The sequence below is a fragment of the Paracoccidioides brasiliensis genome, assembly GCF_000150735.1.
Source record: "Paracoccidioides brasiliensis Pb18 unplaced genomic scaffold supercont2.8, whole genome shotgun sequence".
Taxonomy (NCBI): domain Eukaryota; kingdom Fungi; phylum Ascomycota; class Eurotiomycetes; order Onygenales; family Ajellomycetaceae; genus Paracoccidioides; species Paracoccidioides brasiliensis.
The window spans coordinates 642,896-660,917 of record NW_011371365.1 but is presented as its reverse complement, the minus strand read 5'-3'; the positions used below and the strand labels follow the sequence as shown (position 1 = coordinate 660,917).

At 45.6% G+C, this 18,022-nt stretch overlaps 3 protein-coding genes across 3 annotated transcripts; 2 read left to right on the top strand and 1 right to left on the bottom strand.

The window, feature by feature from the left end:
* Nucleotides 1-4,045: 4,045 nt before the first annotated feature.
* Nucleotides 4,046-4,994, top strand: PADG_06373 (uncharacterized protein; the record flags this gene model as incomplete). The annotated part of the gene is made up of 3 exons (XM_010763409.1): nt 4,046-4,085; nt 4,149-4,285; nt 4,827-4,994. The coding sequence occupies 3 exons, from the start codon at nt 4,046-4,048 to the stop codon at nt 4,992-4,994; spliced, it is 345 nt and encodes a 114-aa protein (XP_010761711.1).
* A 473-nt stretch (nt 4,995-5,467) lies between these two features.
* Nucleotides 5,468-6,658, bottom strand: PADG_06372 (uncharacterized protein; the record flags this gene model as incomplete). The annotated part of the gene is made up of 1 exon (XM_010763566.1): nt 5,468-6,658. The coding sequence occupies one exon, from the start codon at nt 6,656-6,658 to the stop codon at nt 5,468-5,470; it is 1,191 nt and encodes a 396-aa protein (XP_010761868.1).
* Nucleotides 6,659-7,775: 1,117 nt separating this feature from the next.
* PADG_06371 (uncharacterized protein) lies at nt 7,776-8,899 on the top strand (the record flags this gene model as incomplete). Its single annotated transcript, XM_010763408.1, has 3 exons — nt 7,776-7,857; nt 7,904-8,070; nt 8,117-8,899. The coding sequence occupies 3 exons, from the start codon at nt 7,776-7,778 to the stop codon at nt 8,897-8,899; spliced, it is 1,032 nt and encodes a 343-aa protein (XP_010761710.1).
* Between the last annotated feature and the right edge of the window lie 9,123 nt (nt 8,900-18,022).

Below are 18,022 nucleotides of genomic sequence, written 5' to 3'. Positions count from 1 at the left end.
TCACCAAGAGGCTATCAACGAACTGTGGCGCTTTTCCAGTGGCACATATATATATATAGAGGTGCTAATAGGGACCTAGGCAGTTCCTATTAGTTAATCCCTCTCTTGGTGCGCTAGCTATGAATGTGCTGAAGCCTTCTTCAGGATATCAGTGATTGTCCAGCCCATAAAGTGGAGTTTGATGTATGATAACTATCTGTCAGATATTTATTAATAATAATAATAATAATAATAATGTGATCAGAGAGATGGTCAGAGCAGAATAGTTCCGTGCTCATTATTTTATCTTCAACACCTCTTCACAAATATTGGATACACTCCCAACAAAATATGAATAGCAAATCATCCGTTTATAGTCACAGTTGTGAAATCATCTCAATTTTGACTCATCTCAATGGCAACGGCCAGCCAGTCACTCGTCTTTTCGGACCTCTCCTGCAAGTTTCCCACTGCATATTGAGTGATCGCGTTATATTTACTAGGGTTCTCTTCTGAATATGTTGCTGATATCCATGAAAACTCTCTCAAGATGCTGGCCCAAGGGCATTCAGGTAGGGCTGTTGGATGTCAAACCCCAAACAAAGGTCTATTATTGGGTCCCCAAGCTGGCTGATTTCTAGAGAATCCTTGAATATGGCCCCTCAGATGACATTAAATTACGCAGCAACCCTTGGGCTCCATCGGCCTGGTTCGAAGAGGAGAAAACTGCGTCCCCTCACTTGATGTGTGGCATACTGGAAGCCTGTATTACGGGATTTGGAGGCTTATTTAAAAAGGATGCAATCAAAGGGATTCCTCTTGGTTCTTGTTTTGCACTCTCTCTAACACACAAAAATGAGAGTAAAAATGAAAATAAAATTAGAAGGAAAAAAAATTTAAAAAAAAAAAAAAAATAAATAAAAAAAACCTCCACGGATACTATGAAGTCAGCATATTTTATATATCCCCGCTGCTTATCTGGCTGTCGAGTCGAGAAACTCTACTATTCAGTAACTGGAAGTCCGTATCCCAGGGCGCTAGTTCATACCTTGAGTGATAAATCTCCGATGAACGCAGATTCTCGAATCCTCAGTTGAGATCCAAGTTTTTGGGTTATCCTAACAAAGCAAAGGGAACCGACACTGTGAAGACCCGATTGTCTTCTGTTGAACAACTGGGGTTTACTCATTACGCTTCCATAATCAAGAATCCTACCACGGACGGGACAGACAAACGACGCGGATACATGGTTTTGCCCAGAGCTCTGTATATCATGGCTAGATATTCACGCGGGATGGGTAGTTTCCAGCTTCAAGACTGCTTATGTATGTGCAGAAGTTGCCTTCTTAAATTCTCAACCGAGGGCCTTTAGGACGGTGGAATTGCCCTGTTTTATTCACTTATATGTGATTGCCAGAGAAACTTGGAGGGTAACTAATTATGAAAGCTGCCAATATGAGCGGAATTGATGGTTTCGGCTCAAACCTGGGAATGGCATTGCTAAGGAAGATGACTTTCAAGGGTAACTAGTTAGATCGTTGGGTTACTTCTCGCTGCTAATTAGCTGTTAACTACAGAATAACCAGGCCCCTAGTGGTTGATTTTATAATCAACCTCCGATCGGACCTTGCATTCGAGGGGTTTCTGCCATCTCAAATGTGATCCACGTGAAATATTTATTTAGATATTCTATTCCATCTTCAAAATTCAATAACCAGTCAACGCAATGACTTCTTCATATATTTTAATAGAGAATAAGATTGAAGAAGCTCTAGAATCCATAGCCGATGTTGAAAATCCTAATATTAGTGCATTGGCGAGAGAATTCAACGTTCCTTAACTCACGTTTGATCAATCGATTCCATGGCCGCCTGAGATTGGAGAACATTGGGTCAAAAGATTCATCAAACGTCATCCTGAATACAATATACGACGGCAGAAGACCATCGACATGGCTAGGAAGCAAGCCCACGAGCCGTCATTCATACTTAATTGGTTTAACCGTTTCAAGGAGACAGTGGATAAGTCTGGGGTCCAACTCAGCGATATCTACAGCTTTGATGAAACAGGGTTCAGGATAGGAATCGGACGAGATCAGTGGATAGTGACGCGAGATCCTCGAAGGCAGACTTGTGTTGGAAGCTCCAATAATAGAGAAAACCTTACGATCATTGAAGCAGTCTCAACGGACGGCTTCACCATCCCTCCTTTTGTACATTCTCACCGCGAAGCAGCTACAGGAGTGCTGGACCGATGAGATTGAGAAGGTTGCCATGGTGGGTATGTCAGACACTGGCTATAACAATGATCAAATCTCTTTTCAGTGGATTCAACACTTCTATCACGCTACGAACAGTCGCACCAAAGGATCTCATCGTCTGCTTCTATTGGATGGCTTTGACTCCCACTGCACGTACGAGTTCATGGATTATTGCAACAAGAAATAACATCATCCCCTTCTACCTTATTCCTCATACGAGCCATCTATTACAGTCTCTGGATGTAGGGGTTTTTCAGGCATTCAAACATCATCATTCACTGGCAGTTGAAGAAGCAACAAGACGTGGTTGTGAGAAGTTTACAAAATTTGAATTTCTTCATGCCATCACCTCTATACGAAAGGCGACATTCAGAGTTCATACGATCAAGAGAGGATGGGAAGCAACAGGCCTGGTTCCATTCAATCCATCCACCGTCCTTAATAAATTACGTGAGTTTGAGACAACTCATATGAGTCCATCTACGTCCGTTTCCATAGACTCCTTGACCTGGTATTACTCCTTCGACCGTACGTCAATTCAACCGATATAAGCGCAAATTGGAGGCTATGGAGGACGTCGAAGACCCTGAATATATCCAAACTGGGCTAGAAAACCTCTATAAGGGCAGTATCGCGATGGCCAATACGGTGGCTCTTCTGCAGGATGAGCTCTCAAAACCTGCCGCAGCCACTGCGGCTCGCGAACGCCGCCGGCGAGCCTCCCGAAGAGTAGTACATAAAGGAGGGGTCATATCCGCCATCTAATATATGCAAGATGACAGTTCATTCATCAAAAGCTTGATAATCAGGAGGCATTAGAGAAGTTGCGTCCGAAATGGAAGAAAGTTATGGTGGAACTTGAACGATATTGTAAAGACAAGGGTATTAATGTTAGAGCCACCAAATTTACTAGGAAGAGTCACAAGTAGATTGTCTACTGCATAATCAAGTTGTATTTTATGAATCTTGCTACATTCATTGATAAATTAATTTAATATCCTGAATAAAAAAAAATATTTCACATTGAGATGGCAGTTCACATTGAGGTGGCCGGACCTGCAGATGCGAGGGTCCGACCGGAGGTTGATTATGAAATCAACCACTAAGGGCCCGGTTATTCTGTAGTTAATAAACCACCCGGTGCTTTTGGAATAATTCCTTTGGATCAACACAGGACAAGATATTTCTCGCATATTACATTACTACATACCTTGTCGTTGGCTCTGTGCTGCTGCTTCAACAGGCAGGCTGTTTATAATCATGCGAGGCAAGCAGCTGGTTGGTGGTTTTTTTTTTTTTTTTTTTTTTTTTTTTTTTTTTTTTTTTCAATGTTCATCTTTTGACTGACTCTGTAAAGCTCCCCTATTTACTTCGCTGAAGAACGTCCCTAGTTGATTTAAAATACTGTACCTGTAGGATACATGCATGAGACCTTCTTTTTCCTTGTCCTCAATGAATGTGCTATAACGAATGCCGCTTTATATGTTAAGCTTAAGCCTCGTTTCCAGCTTTTTGGGTGTTATCGCAACTGCCCTGCTGCTGGCGGGCGCAGTCATGGCATCAATACGCAAGCGACTTCATCGGACTGTCAACAAGTCTCCAAGAGTTTCGCTATTCTTCATGGCTTTACTATTGGCAAGCTTCACAGTTTTTTCCTTGATTGGGTTCTGCATCATAGCATTGATATCTACCAAGCCATTCTCCCGACGTACCAAGCTCCTCCAGATAACGTATGCATTTGGTCCGGTTTAGCTGTGGCGTAAGAACGGTGTCTTGATCTTAGTGAGTGCTCTCTCGTTGCTGGAGATGCTCTTCGCTGCCATCAAAAAAGCACCTGAAAATCGAAGTAAGTTCGACGACTGCCTCTCTTTCTACTTTCCCTGAATGGGATATTAAATTACTCTCACAGTCGCTGCGTCGCTACACCCACTTCTCGCCATTGGGTCCCGTTCTCCTCGTGGCTTCACTGCTGGTTCTACCAAGGTCATTTCTTGCCGCGTCGCCTGGAAGAGGATTTTCCAGTCTGGAGGTGCGGGACAGGTTGAGGTAATGGAATTCACAATGTTCTTTTGTAGTGCAACAGTTTGTTCGCGGTGCTTGTCACAACATCTCCCCTCCAAGACAACAACCTGTTTTCAGCTGCTCATGATCCTGCATAGTACCAGTGAAATTACATTTTTATTCCGTACAACCAACTCTGCAGGGTTTGCACGTACTACATATGCAGCAACCATCTCAATTTTACTCATATGTTGCGCCACAGCCACCATATCAGGCTTACCGGTCACATGAACTGTTTTGAAAACATCCGTCTGCCTCGAAATATACAACCTTCACACTACGATATCTGCTCAGGCACTGTGTCATTCCTTAAAAGGGTTTGAGTGTGATGCTCACTGAGAGAGCGGTAAAGTTCATTTATCTAGCTGAGCAAGCTAACGAGGCAAACCGAATGCAAATATGAGATTGCTCGAGACGCACTATGAACCTTAGCATGATGCCTTCAGGCTTCAAATAAGAAAGTTAATTTAGCGCCTTCAACAGGCTCCGAATCGCAGCAGAATCCACCGCTGAATCGATAACCTAGATGACGTCGGATCGTACTGCGTTCTGCGTGGTGCCTGGCACCTCGATTACGCATATGCAGCATACACGCAAACACCACCAGGATGAGCGCCAGGCAAGATTTGCAATGAAATACGAGTGGCAGAGAATTCGAAGAGGATGCAAATGCTACAAAGATGGAGGCACTTAAATTTGATCCTGCAGTTCTGATGGAGGTGCGGGAGGAGTTGGGGTGCACGATCGGGCAGACGGCGGGAGGCCTATAGAGGCCTTGGAGTAGTGTCGCGAGAGGAGAGTTTTAATGTTTGGTCATTGGTCATTGGCCATTGATCATTGGTTGTAAGACCTAATCTTAATGCAGAATAATCCTGAACGAAGTCTGACTGTCCCAGACTGGAACTATGGTATGATACGAATAGGGTCTCTGGGGATGAAAGCAATGGAGTTAGCGGCTACATCAATATATTGTTGCGAAGCACAGGGAAATGGCATACGATTACCCCATTGGATATTGTTTAACAATGTATTTAGAGTAGGGTATACGCTAAGATTAGTGCTGCCTCAAATAGGGGTTTTGGGGGTGGGGGTGGGGAAGCCCATGCATCCTAGTGCAGTTTTGCAGAGCATACATCTGAAGAACGTCTCAACGCAGCAGTCTGTGGTTTAACAGAATAAATTTTTGCTCGGGCGCTCTATGGTCCTTAAAGGATAAGTGCTGATTGAAGCAGGTGAACGAGAGAAATCGTCATCACTTCCCGAGTGAGACAACGGTGTAGACACCCATGCAAGGATGTCCGAGAAGGTCTTGTGGATGATACCAGCATCCAAGTGATCTCCATCGTCATCGCCGTTATCTTCATCATAGATTTCAGCAGAACCGGACATTGAAACTATTCGCTGAAGGTGCCACTGCATGTCGAGCAATTCGAAACTTGGGAGAGGATGGGTATTAGGATTGGTAGTTCGAAAGACAAAGGTATGACCAGACTTGATAGCGACCGCAGAGGTCGCATTGTCATCGGCGGCAATTGAGAGTACGTTGGCCCCCACTCTAACGAGATCTCTGGATGAACCTGGTGATTCAAGAATGTTCACAGAATCAAAGCGGCCATGGGATGGCCTGGGCTGCCAGTAAAACTGAAGAGCAAGTTCCTTGCGATCGTCGGACAAGGAAACTGGCCGCAGCGCAAACATGGCTTTTGCCCACAAACGGTGTGCTGTAGGGCTGAGACAGATCATATTATGGCAGCCATCTGTGGACTTGTCAGGGTTTGAGGGGTCTTTGAATATTTCTGCACGCCATCGGTTAAGCCGGTCCGGTTCAAAGAAGACATCGAGTAAATTCCAAAAAGGAGGGATGGAGGCATCAAGATTGGTGGACAGTTTCGTGTTAATCATGAAGTGAGGAAAGATATACGCCACTTCAAAGACCTCTCCTTTTGTGATGGCACACGAATATCGATCACGTTCTTTCGCGAGTGTTTTTGGCTTTACACGTCGATGCCTTTGGTCCGAGTGTGCAGAAATTTCAGCGGAGGAAAGGGTTGAGGGCGTTGATGATACATGATCAAGAGGAGGATGTTGCATCCAACGCAAAGGAATAGATAAACAAGTGTTATTAAAGAGAGAAAATATGGCTGGTGAGTTTCGTGCGGCTGTTACAAGTTCTCGTAACTTTGAGATGTCACATACTTGCATACATGCCCACAGAGGTGCCTTCACAGTACTAGATTGAATTGCGTCCTTGATTTCAGACAAGAGATTGGCCCGTTCCTGTGACTGAATGTTGAAGTCTTCGTCTGTTTGGTGATCAATAGGGGTATTGACGCGTCTAAAGGCGCAGACATCCGCCATTCTGACATCAGACATTAATAAAGTTAATGATGTCTTAAAGCGTCAAAACGGGGAATGAGACGTTAGCACGGACAAGTGATAGGGATAAATGGGAGAATACGTACGTTGTAAGTTATCTCACCGAAAAAGAAGAAATGCTGACCTATGGGGTCACAAAGCTCCCAATAACTACAGAAATCCGGGAGTCGTACTGAATCAGGCGATCGAGAGAGGTTGACATCTAAGGCGCTTCAACTGTCACTTGTCCTCATCGGATATTTCCGCTGACTTGCGGAAGGGTATTGATGGTCTGGATGGTGAGTTTGGATGCATTAGATTAAAAAAAAAAAAAAAAAATGTAACTATTGGAGGGCGACAGCAGCTGCCTGATGTCGTTGGATTGGATCCCAACGTGATTGATGAACTATGTAATTTATCAAGCAGAGCTACCTTATGACGTAATTAGTGCCCGTTGGGCACCCAATTGCCTGCCCAACCACACGTGATACAGGGGTATATTAGTGAGCCTCTCTCCCCCTCAATAGAGAACTCACCCACCCCACAGTTTATGAGCCCGGATTGTACGTTTTTGAGATAAAAACGCAATTTTTATTCAAGATTTCGTTGCGTTGGTAGCTCTTTGGATGAGTTCGATGTAGATTCTAGAAAAGAAGGCTCTTTTTGCAACAAAATTATCCACAGGAATATTGTCTGGTTGCAAAAGCGATCGCGTTCTTCGAAGAATCAAAAACAACACTCCACTTTTCTCTTATTTTTATCTTTTTCTTCTTCTTCTTCTTCTTCTTCTTCTTCTTCTTCAAAGACACTCTGTTCCTACGACTAGATGAGCAGATTAACCCTTTCTCCTCAATCAGAGTGAAAGAGATCGTTACGTTCTCGTTCTAAGCCCCAAGGCTCTTTCCCCTCGTTCCCCCCGGTGTACGAAGAAGAGTATGACCAGGTGACAGAGCTTAGCTCAGCGGCTGAAGGAGAGACCGAATACGCGTTGGCAGAGGAAGCAATGGAAGGAGCTAGTTCGAGCCGTGATACGAGGAAAATGCCCGTACGCGATGAATCGAAATGATGGGACCTCTATTCCCATGCCTGCCCCTAATGCCAGTGGCATGATCACCATACTATGACTGCGGCTGATTTGTTCGCATTTTGCCAGCAGATGATGGCTACAAATGAGAACTCTCGAATCAATGAGAATACCCTTCGTATACCCTAAAACAGGAGATACGTGAATATCAAAAAGAAGTGCAGACCTCGATGGATACGAAAGCTGTGACTACGTTCGATGGGACCAACTACCAAGCTTGGAGGGAGGGGAATCCATGTGGACGCGGAGGTCATCGGCGGCACTGACATTATTACGAAGAACCAACATGAACCACCTCAGGACACTGACGCCTTATAAAGCACATTGGATAGTGCGTACAAAGGCCCTATACCGTCGAATGTTGCAGTCCCTTCTAGGACCCGTACGGACGGACGACGATTGGAGCGTTGGAACCAGACAACGCAGCTGCCCCATGGCAGAAAATTAGTATTGAATACGCTGTCTCCTTAGCAGAAGAGCGTATGAATGTAATGAAGGAGCTTTCTACCCTCTATGTCAAAGATAATGATTATCCTACCAACCAGAGGAGATTTCGCTACCTAGTCGCACGTCATAAGGAGTTAGCCAATAATAGGGACGATTTCTACCATGATCTCTTCCTTAATGGTCTACGAAATCATCGAAGAGCTTTCGTGAAGACTCGCCTTGACGATTTTATGCGACAGGCCAAAGACCCAATTGTCAACATAGATATAGATGATCTTATGAAACAGTTGACCAATCCTACAAGCAAGACCAAAGATTCTGAGCGTACGAAGACCCCACAGGCCAACACGGCCACCAATGACGGAAATCATCAGCCAAGTGCATCCACATCCACGAAGTGCGAAATCTGCAAGCCCGCAGGTCATGTGAAGAAGACCCGTTGGCGTCTGCACCCAGAGCTGGCGTCCAGTCGATGGAGGGAGGCGAATAAGGATAAGATTATCAAGGACATTGATAACAGCGGACGAAAACAAAGAAATAAGAAGGATGAGGACAACGATAAAAGAAGGGATACGGAAGACAAAGCTAACGACAAAAAATGCCGGATCTTCTTGCCTTCCAACCAAGTGCCAACTCAGCGGTCGCCCTATTCGTGTCATCTGAAATATCGTCGAAGCCATGGTGTCTTGACACCTGCACCAGTTTTCATATGAGCGGTGAGAGGCATTCAATGATGCGTCCTAAATTATATAAGGGCAACCTTGAGGTGAGTACGGCCGACGGAGGCCATGGACAGGTTAAGGAGATTGGGGATATCCTCCTAGAATCAGAAGGGGGGATATCATGGTCCGTGACGTGCATTGGATCCCGAATTCCACTGCCAACCTGTTGTCGTTCACGAAGCCAGAAGACCAAGGCTTCAGATTTGAACTATCCTCATCCACCCTGTCTTATTTAATCATACCAGCCCCAAACGGTGCCACATTCACCGCAATTCATACGCCCCAAAGCTCCATCTACAAAGATCGTCGAACAAGATTCGGAAATCGATGTCCACCATACGTCCAAAGCAGTCGATTTTATCGCCCAATCCTACGGGTACGGAGACGCAATGGCGACACTCGACGAATCTAATGATCAATCTCACAATCTCACAATCATAAAATATCAAAAACCCTCATAGAATGGCACGTCGACTTAGGTCATATCCATGCGGGAGCGATTGTATCATTAGTGAAGAACCCCCTATCCAGCGTACAAATCAAAGGACCCAAGTCAGGCTTCTTTTGCTATAGCTGCGTCAAAGCCGGCATGACACGTAAATACTCACAGACCCCGACGCCACGAGCTCTACGGGCGATGGAGCGTATCAATATAGATCTCGCTGGCGGCCAACTGCTCCACGAAATGCCTGACCACGCAGTCGAATCACCCCAGGGGACGAAATACCACATACTTATTACGGACGATGCTGCCAGCTATAAATGGATTTATTTTTTGCATAAGAAGGACAAAGCCGTCGATTTTTACGAGCACTGGATTCAATTCATGAAAAACCCGGGTTTCACTCTGCCTGCGTACATTAGGACGGATATTGACGGCGTATTATTCCGCTCTACGAGGATATCTACAATCATGACTAGTCAGAGGACGATATGGGAGCCTACTACCCCGCAATTCCCCCCACCAAGATGGTGTTTCGGAGAGAGGCATTCGCACGTTATTGGCGCTAGCTGGGGCAATCCTTGTAGGGAAGGATATCTCTAAGAAATCGTTTCCTCACAATGATTGAGGACATCCAGCCGGAATTCGTCAACTACCGCCGTAATCGGATCCTTGATGACACAGACGAGGGTCTATCTCCCATTGAGATCTCAGCCTTGTTTAAGAAGTTCTGAAACTTCCGCCAAATGAAAATAGCAAATGCCAACATGACTAAAGTCTCTCATAAGACTGCTGTCTTTGCTGCCACATTCCAGGACAATACCACTGTCAGTGATCTCCAAGAGACTGGTTCAAAGTACTGTTAAATCCACACCTAAAAACCCTGATTCTGGATCTCGCAGCTGGAGTTCCTTGAAGACGAATTCCAATTGCGTATGTGGCAATTCCCACCGATGGGCCCACTGCTACTACCTCAACCCGTAGTATCAACGCGCTGCTAAACCAAATTGGAAGTCGACTTATGCAACTGCTGAACATGTTATCGAAGCAACCCAGAATCAAAGCCTTCTAGCCCGTATTAATTGACTGATTCAGGATTGGAAGAAGGAGGGTAAACCGGGACCAACGCAGTCAAATTCGCGAAAAGAGGTTGGACGTCAAGCTGCTAATGACGCTAGCGCAGCCACCGCCACAATGGTGGAATCCTGATATGAAGATTTTGACGAAGACGCAGTTTTCACACTTTCAACAGCGGTCTTTGAAGCTGGAGCTTCCTCAATTCATCAATATCCACTGCAAGATAGCTATATTTATGATAATGGGGCAAACTGTCATATTTGCAATAACATGCAATGCTTCAGAAACTATTCTGTGATTGAAAACTCCTTCATCTACGCCGGAGACTCATGCCTACTAGTGGAAGGCCACGGTGAGGTGGATATTCAAGTTGACTCATCCACTGGATCAAAATCTACAACATTGATCAGTGTCTCCTATATTCCTAGCTTTCATACAAATATTGCAGCTGCGCATTTCTTCAATACGTGGAATATTGGGATAAACGAATTCAATTGCACTCTAATTTATGTCAAAGGACGCAGTCATTTTTCTATCTACAAAAGAAGTTTGACAAATTCATACTGGAATATAATCCTCTACCCACAGAAGAAGCTGTATTTGTAGTCTGATCAGCCCTGCTTAAATGGTCTGCACCTGCTACCTCTGTCCTGTGGTACCGCCGCCTCGGCCACCCAGGGCCGGAGGCGTTAGCTCCCACCCCTTGAAAAACAGCTGGGTATCAGATTGCGCCGCTGACCAGCACGTTACCAATGACTGATTTCGATTTCTAACCTTTACCGAAGCAAATGGCGAGATTTTGACTGGTGACATGACTACGAGGGTTCTTGGTTATGGAACCGTGATTACCTATATGACCGACGAAAATGGGAAACGTTTTGACATCTTATTACGAAACACCGCATTTATACCCAACTTCCACACTAATTTGACTGCTGTTGATTAACTGGAAGAGCAATCAATATATCTACAGTCTGAATACAAGCAGCTTCAATGAAATGGAGCTCCGTTCGCGGTTTTGCAGAAAATCGGGCGGATGTGGGTGACGGATTACCACCCATTAGATGGACTGGAGCCGGAGCCGGAGCTGGTCAGCCCACCCACGCCAATTTCGGCGTCGCCCTCTATACGAAGAAATCGGCGGAAATCACGATCGCCGACGGATCCAAGGAATTATGGCATCGCAGATTAGGCCACGTTCAAGAAGGTTCAATTATTCACCTTCCTAATACCTCTACCGGCGTTAAAATTGTGGACGTGTAGGGTGAAAAATCATCGGATTCCGCGAAACCAAGGAAGGGGAAATTCGACCTCTGCAAGCAGACCTGCCAAATCGCGAACGCCAAAAACCAAATATCGTGACGTCCACACATACGTTCCAACCTTCTATTTGAACGCTTTCATGGTGATATTATTCATGGTCCTGATGCGAGCTTCTCAAGCAAACGTTGGGCTATCCATTTTATGTGTGACTCTTTCAGGAATTATTTGGCGATAATTGGAAGAAAGAAGTCTGATATCCGAGCAGCTATTCAACAAACAATTAGCAATATTGAATGTCAATATGATATACGCGTTAAAATCATAAGGATAGACAACGAGACGTCAATTGATACCACCGACTTCGAAAACTGTATTAGGGAAGAGGGCATCCATGTAGAATTCTCCGCGGACTACGTCCATGAACAAAATGGTGCCGCAGAATGTGCTGGGCATACCCTTTTAGCAAAGACAAGAACAATTCGTATTGAAGCTCACCTTCCCTAAAGCCTTTTTCCAGAGATCCTCTTAGCAGCCGTTTACCTAACAAACCGGACCCCGACAAGAATCCTACATTGGAAATCGCCGCTCCAAATACTATGGGGGCACAAACGGCTCAAGCAGAATACGTGATGGTGGAGGAGAATTTGATAGAGGCCTCTGGCTCAGCGTGCGATACTGGCAAGATGCTAGAACGCGATGAGTCTGATGATGGCACTCCCAGTCCTATGCTGATGCCTACGCCTAACGCCAGTGGCATGGTGACCATGTCAGTGGCAGACCGTAGGGCGCTCTGCTAGCAACCGCTCTCAGCACGCCCGATTCCCAACACCACCTTTATGGAAGATCCGAAGCAACTGGCCCGTGACTATCAGAAGGAGATGCAGGCCTCATTGGACACTAAGTCCGTCACCACGCTCGATGGAACCAATCATCAAGCTTTGAAGATTAGCATCTTATCAGATGCAGAAGTGATCAGTGGTGCAGACATTTTAAACAAGAACCAACATGAGCCCCCTGAGGGCTTATCATTACTTGATCAACGATATTGGGCGATACGCTCAAAACTTCTCTACCGTCGGATGTTGCAATCTCTGGTGAGCTCTGTTCGAACAACGCTTGGGACCATCCAATCAGATAACGCAGCAGCTCTATGGGAGAAGATAGGCATGAAGTACGTGATGTCCTTAGGGGAAGAGAGGATCAGCATCCTCAAAGAATTGACCTACCTACACGTCAAGGATGGCGATTATCTGTCATACATACGTCAATTTCGCTACCTCTCTACTCGCATTCTAGAACTGGCAAAGAACCCTCACGAAGACTTCCTCCATGACTTCTTCATTATCGGCCTCCGTGATCATCAAAGGACCTACGTCAAATCACGCCTTGACACATTTAATGGGACAGGTCAGGGTCCCATCATCAACTTGGATATTGATGACCTGATGAAGCAGCTTGCTCATCGAACAAGCAAGGTAAAAGACTCAGAGCGAACTAAAACTCCGAGGGCCAACTCAGCCACTAATGACAATAACAACGCAACCTCCACCACGTCTCCCAGGTGCGATTTTTGCAACATTCCGGGGCACTCAAAGGCTTATTGCTTTCGGTTAAACCCTGATAAGGCACCAGAATGGTGGAAGGAACTTCAAAAGGAGAAAGGCACCAATAACTCTGAGGGTGCCAAAAGAAGGGGAAAGGATAAAAAGAAGGGCAAGGGTAAGAATAAGGAAAAGGATAAGGGTGATGACAAATCTACTGGCAGCAAAGTGACAGATCTCCTTGCCTCTCAGCCTAATGCCAATGCAGCCATTGCGCTGTCTGCGTCATCCAATACAACTTTCAAACCCTGGTATCTTGACATCTGCGCAAGCTTCAACATGACAGGTGAAAAGCGCTCGATAGTGCGAGCAAGATCATTCAAGGGGGATTTGAAGGTTAATACCGCGGACGGAGGCCAGGGGCAGGTCAAAGAGGTAGGTGACGTTCTTCTAGAATCAAAAGGGGGGAATATCTTGATCAGTGATGTCCACTGGATCCCCAACCTTACTGTCAATCTCCTATCCTTCGCGAAGCTAGAAGATCAAGGCTTCCGATACCAACTATCGAACGCCACCCCTTCCTACTTTATGATAAGGGCTCCAAATGGCGTCAATTTCACTGCAATTCGTACGTCCCTAAATTCGGTCTACAAGATTATAGAACGAGAATCCCAAGTCGATGTCCATCATCCGTCCCAAGCCATCAATTTTATGGCCAATTCTTATGATTATGGGGACGCCATGTCGACAACAATGGGAGAATCTGATGATCATACCCCCTTGACCAGAACGCTTATGGAATGGCACGTCAACATAGAGCATATCCATGCTGGCGCGATCATTGCACTAGCAAAGGATCCTTCATCTGGCATTCGTATCAAAGAGCCTAAGACAGGCTACTTCTGCGACAGTTGCGTAAAAGCAGGCATGACGCGAAAGTTCTCACAAACCCCTATGCCACGGGCATTACGTGCAATGCAACGTGTCCACATTGACCTCGCTGGCGGCGGCCGTACGCTCGATGATATGTCTGATTACCCTATTGAATCACGACAAGGAACCAAATATTATATGCTCATCACTGATGATGCCACCCGCCATAGGTGGATATACTTTTTACACACCAAGGACCAAGCTGTAGATTATTATGCTCACTGGGTCCAATTCATGAAGAACCTTGGTTTTACACCACCAGCGCAAGTTAGGACAGATATTGATGGTGTTTTTCGATCAGCGAAGATGACCAAGATGATGGCCAAAGATGGCACAATTTGGGAACCAACTACACCCCAATCTCCTCATCAAGATAGTGTTTCTGAGAGAGGGACGTACAATAATGACGCGCAATAGGGCAGTGCTTATAGGCATGAACTTACCAAAGCAGTTCTGGGCAGATGTTCTTGAAACAGTAGTTGCTATTACCAACAACACGCCGACATCCACCGCCCTATATAATGAGAAGTATTGGCCTACCAGCAACGCTGGCGAAGCACCTACGCGATGCCCTTATACCATTCCAATCTCAGCGTTAATCAACGCCCCGGCCCGACTTTGTCATTTAGGGAGTTAGGTGTTGATGTCTATGCTCACCTTCATGGATCTCAAAGACCTTCTGACAAGCTGTCCACTGGGGCAAAAATGTTTAAACTTATTGGATTTCTCGGCAACTCAATCTACTGCCTCTGGAGTCCTACTGCTGATAGAATTATTGTCACCAGTGATGTTGTTTTCCCTGCAAAAGCACCTACAACCCCAAGAGAAGATATTATCTGTATGACAACTGAAGCTGCAAGTCCAGCAACATGTCTTGTGGAGAACATTATCGCGAATATTGGAAAAGATCAATGGAACATGAGATTGCAGATTTGGAACGGAGGAATACCTGGACAATGATTCCACATTCTGATGTCCCTAATGGTGAGCCGGGGGCCCCTGGCCGCTGGGTTTATGTTGAAAAGATCGCCCGCAGGATCCCAATGCAGATCCTGATGGCATCCTACGAAAATCTCGATGGGTAGTGTGCGGCAATTGGTTAAAGAAGAGTGCACGCGAAGAAACTTTTGCTGCTCAAGAGGATCTCTATCTAAACTTGGAAGCGTTTCTCCAGCTAGGGGCCTGTCATTAATGATACAGCCAATCGCATGATGTTTGCGATAGCGGCCAAGCGAGGTTGGACCTTGCGCCAGGTTGATATAGTGCTGGCCTACCTACACAGCTGACTTGGTAAGGCAATCTACATGCAGCAACCCACCGGATTTGAGGTGGGGACTCCACACACGATGGTATGCGCTGTCGGGGGTTCCCTATACGGATTGGATCCTGCAGCTAAGATCTGGTACGATTTCCTTGCAGCATTACTCCGCGAGAATGGTCTTGAACATAGCCCCTACGACCCTGCTCTATGGCGTCACACATCCCGCAAGCACCTCTATATGACAATCTACGTGGATGACCTCCGTATTATAGCAGAAGATTCAGCAGATGCTGATTGGCTAGTTGATACCCTTATTGGCAAATTAGAAATAAAAGATTTGAAAGTACCTTTGAAATTCTTGGTCGTGGAAGTTGAACGTCGCCCTGATGGCAGCATAAAATTGACGTTGAGACACTAACGTAAACCGCCACACAACGCACGCCGCCACACAACGCACGCCCCAAAAAGCCGATTTTTGAACCCAACCTTCCACCTTCAATCATCTACAACATGCCAACCAAAGAAGCTGTAGAGCTCGCAGTGGCTGAATTCCTTTCGCAAGAGGCTGGCAATTATACTACTGTTGCAAAAAAATACGGAATTCATCGAACTACGCTTATGCGACGCGTTACGGGCAAATCAGTGTCTCGAGAAACTGCCGACTCCCTATATAGACAGAAACTTACGAACTCTCAAGAGGAAGAGCTTATTCGATATATAAATCGTCTTACGGACCGTGGCTTTCCTCCTACACCTCGAATTCTTCAAAATCTAGTTGAAGAAATCCTTCAGGAGCCGATTGGCGAGCATTGGATCTCTAGATTTTGTCAACGCCACAAGGATCGCATCAAAAGCCTATATTTACGAGCAATTGATCAAAAACGCAAGAGAGCTGATAATTCTGAGTATTTTCAGCACTTTTTCCAGCTTGTATTTGATTGATTTTTATTTACATTGCCTGCAATTTAATGAGGGGTTGCTAATGCTTGAGCATCTTAGCTAGACGAAAAGGTCAAAAAATTCAACATTCGACCATCTAATACGTGGAATCTTGATGAGAAGGGCTTTCTTATGGGCGTCATGCAAATCAGCAAGCGAATAGTCTCTGTACAGCAGCTTAAGAGCGGGAGCTTGCTAGGCACGATTCAGGATGGGAGTAGAGAATTCATCTCTTTGCTAGCCGCCATATCAGCCAGTGGAAGGTCAACGCCGCCAGGTCTTATATATCAGTCAGACTCCGGGGATTTGCAAGATACGTGGCTAGAAGATTTTGATTCTAAAGAGCATGAGGTCTTTTTTGCTGCCTCCCCGAACGGCTGGAGCAGTGATCAATATGGATTACATTGGCTGCAACGGGTCTTTAATCCTCATACAAAGGCTAGGAATGGAGCCTGGCGCCTGCTCATCCTTGACGGCCATTCTTCTCATGTCAATATGAAATTCATCAACTACGCTGATCAAAATCGTATTATCCTTGCTGTACTGCCGCCTCATTCAACTCATCGCTTGCAGCCTTTGGATGTTGGTATTTTTGGACCTTTATCAAAGGCATACTCTCAGCAGGTGGATTTATTCTTACGCTCAGCAATGGGAGGTGTATCCATTAAAAAACGCAACTTCTTTTTATTATTCCACAACGCCTGGAAGCAAGCTGTCACGAAGTCAAATATAGAGTCTGGATTTGCTGCTACTGGCATTTATCCTCTCTCACCAGATCGGGTGCTTAGCAAGCTTGCTAGACCAAGCACTCCAGTCACAGCAGAGCCAGTCACACCCACTACCATACGAGGACTGCGACGGGCAGTTAAGAAGTTAAATCAACGGCGAAGAATCTCTACTGGGTTCCGAAAAATCGTTCATGCTAGTGAAAGACTAGTTTTTGAAAAAGAGATTTTGCAGCATGAAAATAAGCTTCTATACGAAGCTTTACGAAAGGAGAAGAAGCGCCGCCAACGTGGAAAGCCTCTAGGTCTTGTGGATAAAGAGAATTCGCGTGCTGCTCAATTCTTTTCACCTTCTAGGATTGCGGCAGCACGTCAGCAGCTTGAGACCGACGAGGCTGCTAAGATTAGTGAGGCTGCTGAAAAAGCAGCAGGCAAGCTTCAACAGGATATATTACGTCAAGAGAAAGCGATCGTAAAAGCTGCAAAGCAAGCTGCAACTCGAGCTCTTAGGCTGGCTAATGCTCAGAAGCGAGAGAGACAAAAAGCTGAGGTTGCTGCTCGCGTGGCTGCTCGTAAACTAGCTGCTGAGCGAAAGAAGACTGATAAGGAAGCTGCTCAGCAAGCTACTAGAGAGTTAAAGCTTTCTAGAGATCAAAATCTCGTTGCCGCCGCCAGATCAGCCAGGTCAGCCAAATCCCCTACAAAGGCCGTACGAAGCCAGGGGCCTGGCGAAAAATCTAACCAGGCCAACCCTATACAACCTTCCCAATCCGGTAATCAGTCAATTACACGCCTATCAGCAAGCTCCCTACGACCTACTTCTTCTAGCAGTTCCTCCACGTCGCCGTCAATTCCTTCTTCGCCCACCCCGCAATTATCACGTTGTGGCCGCATTATTCGACTTCCATCTAGATTTTTGGATTAACTATACAT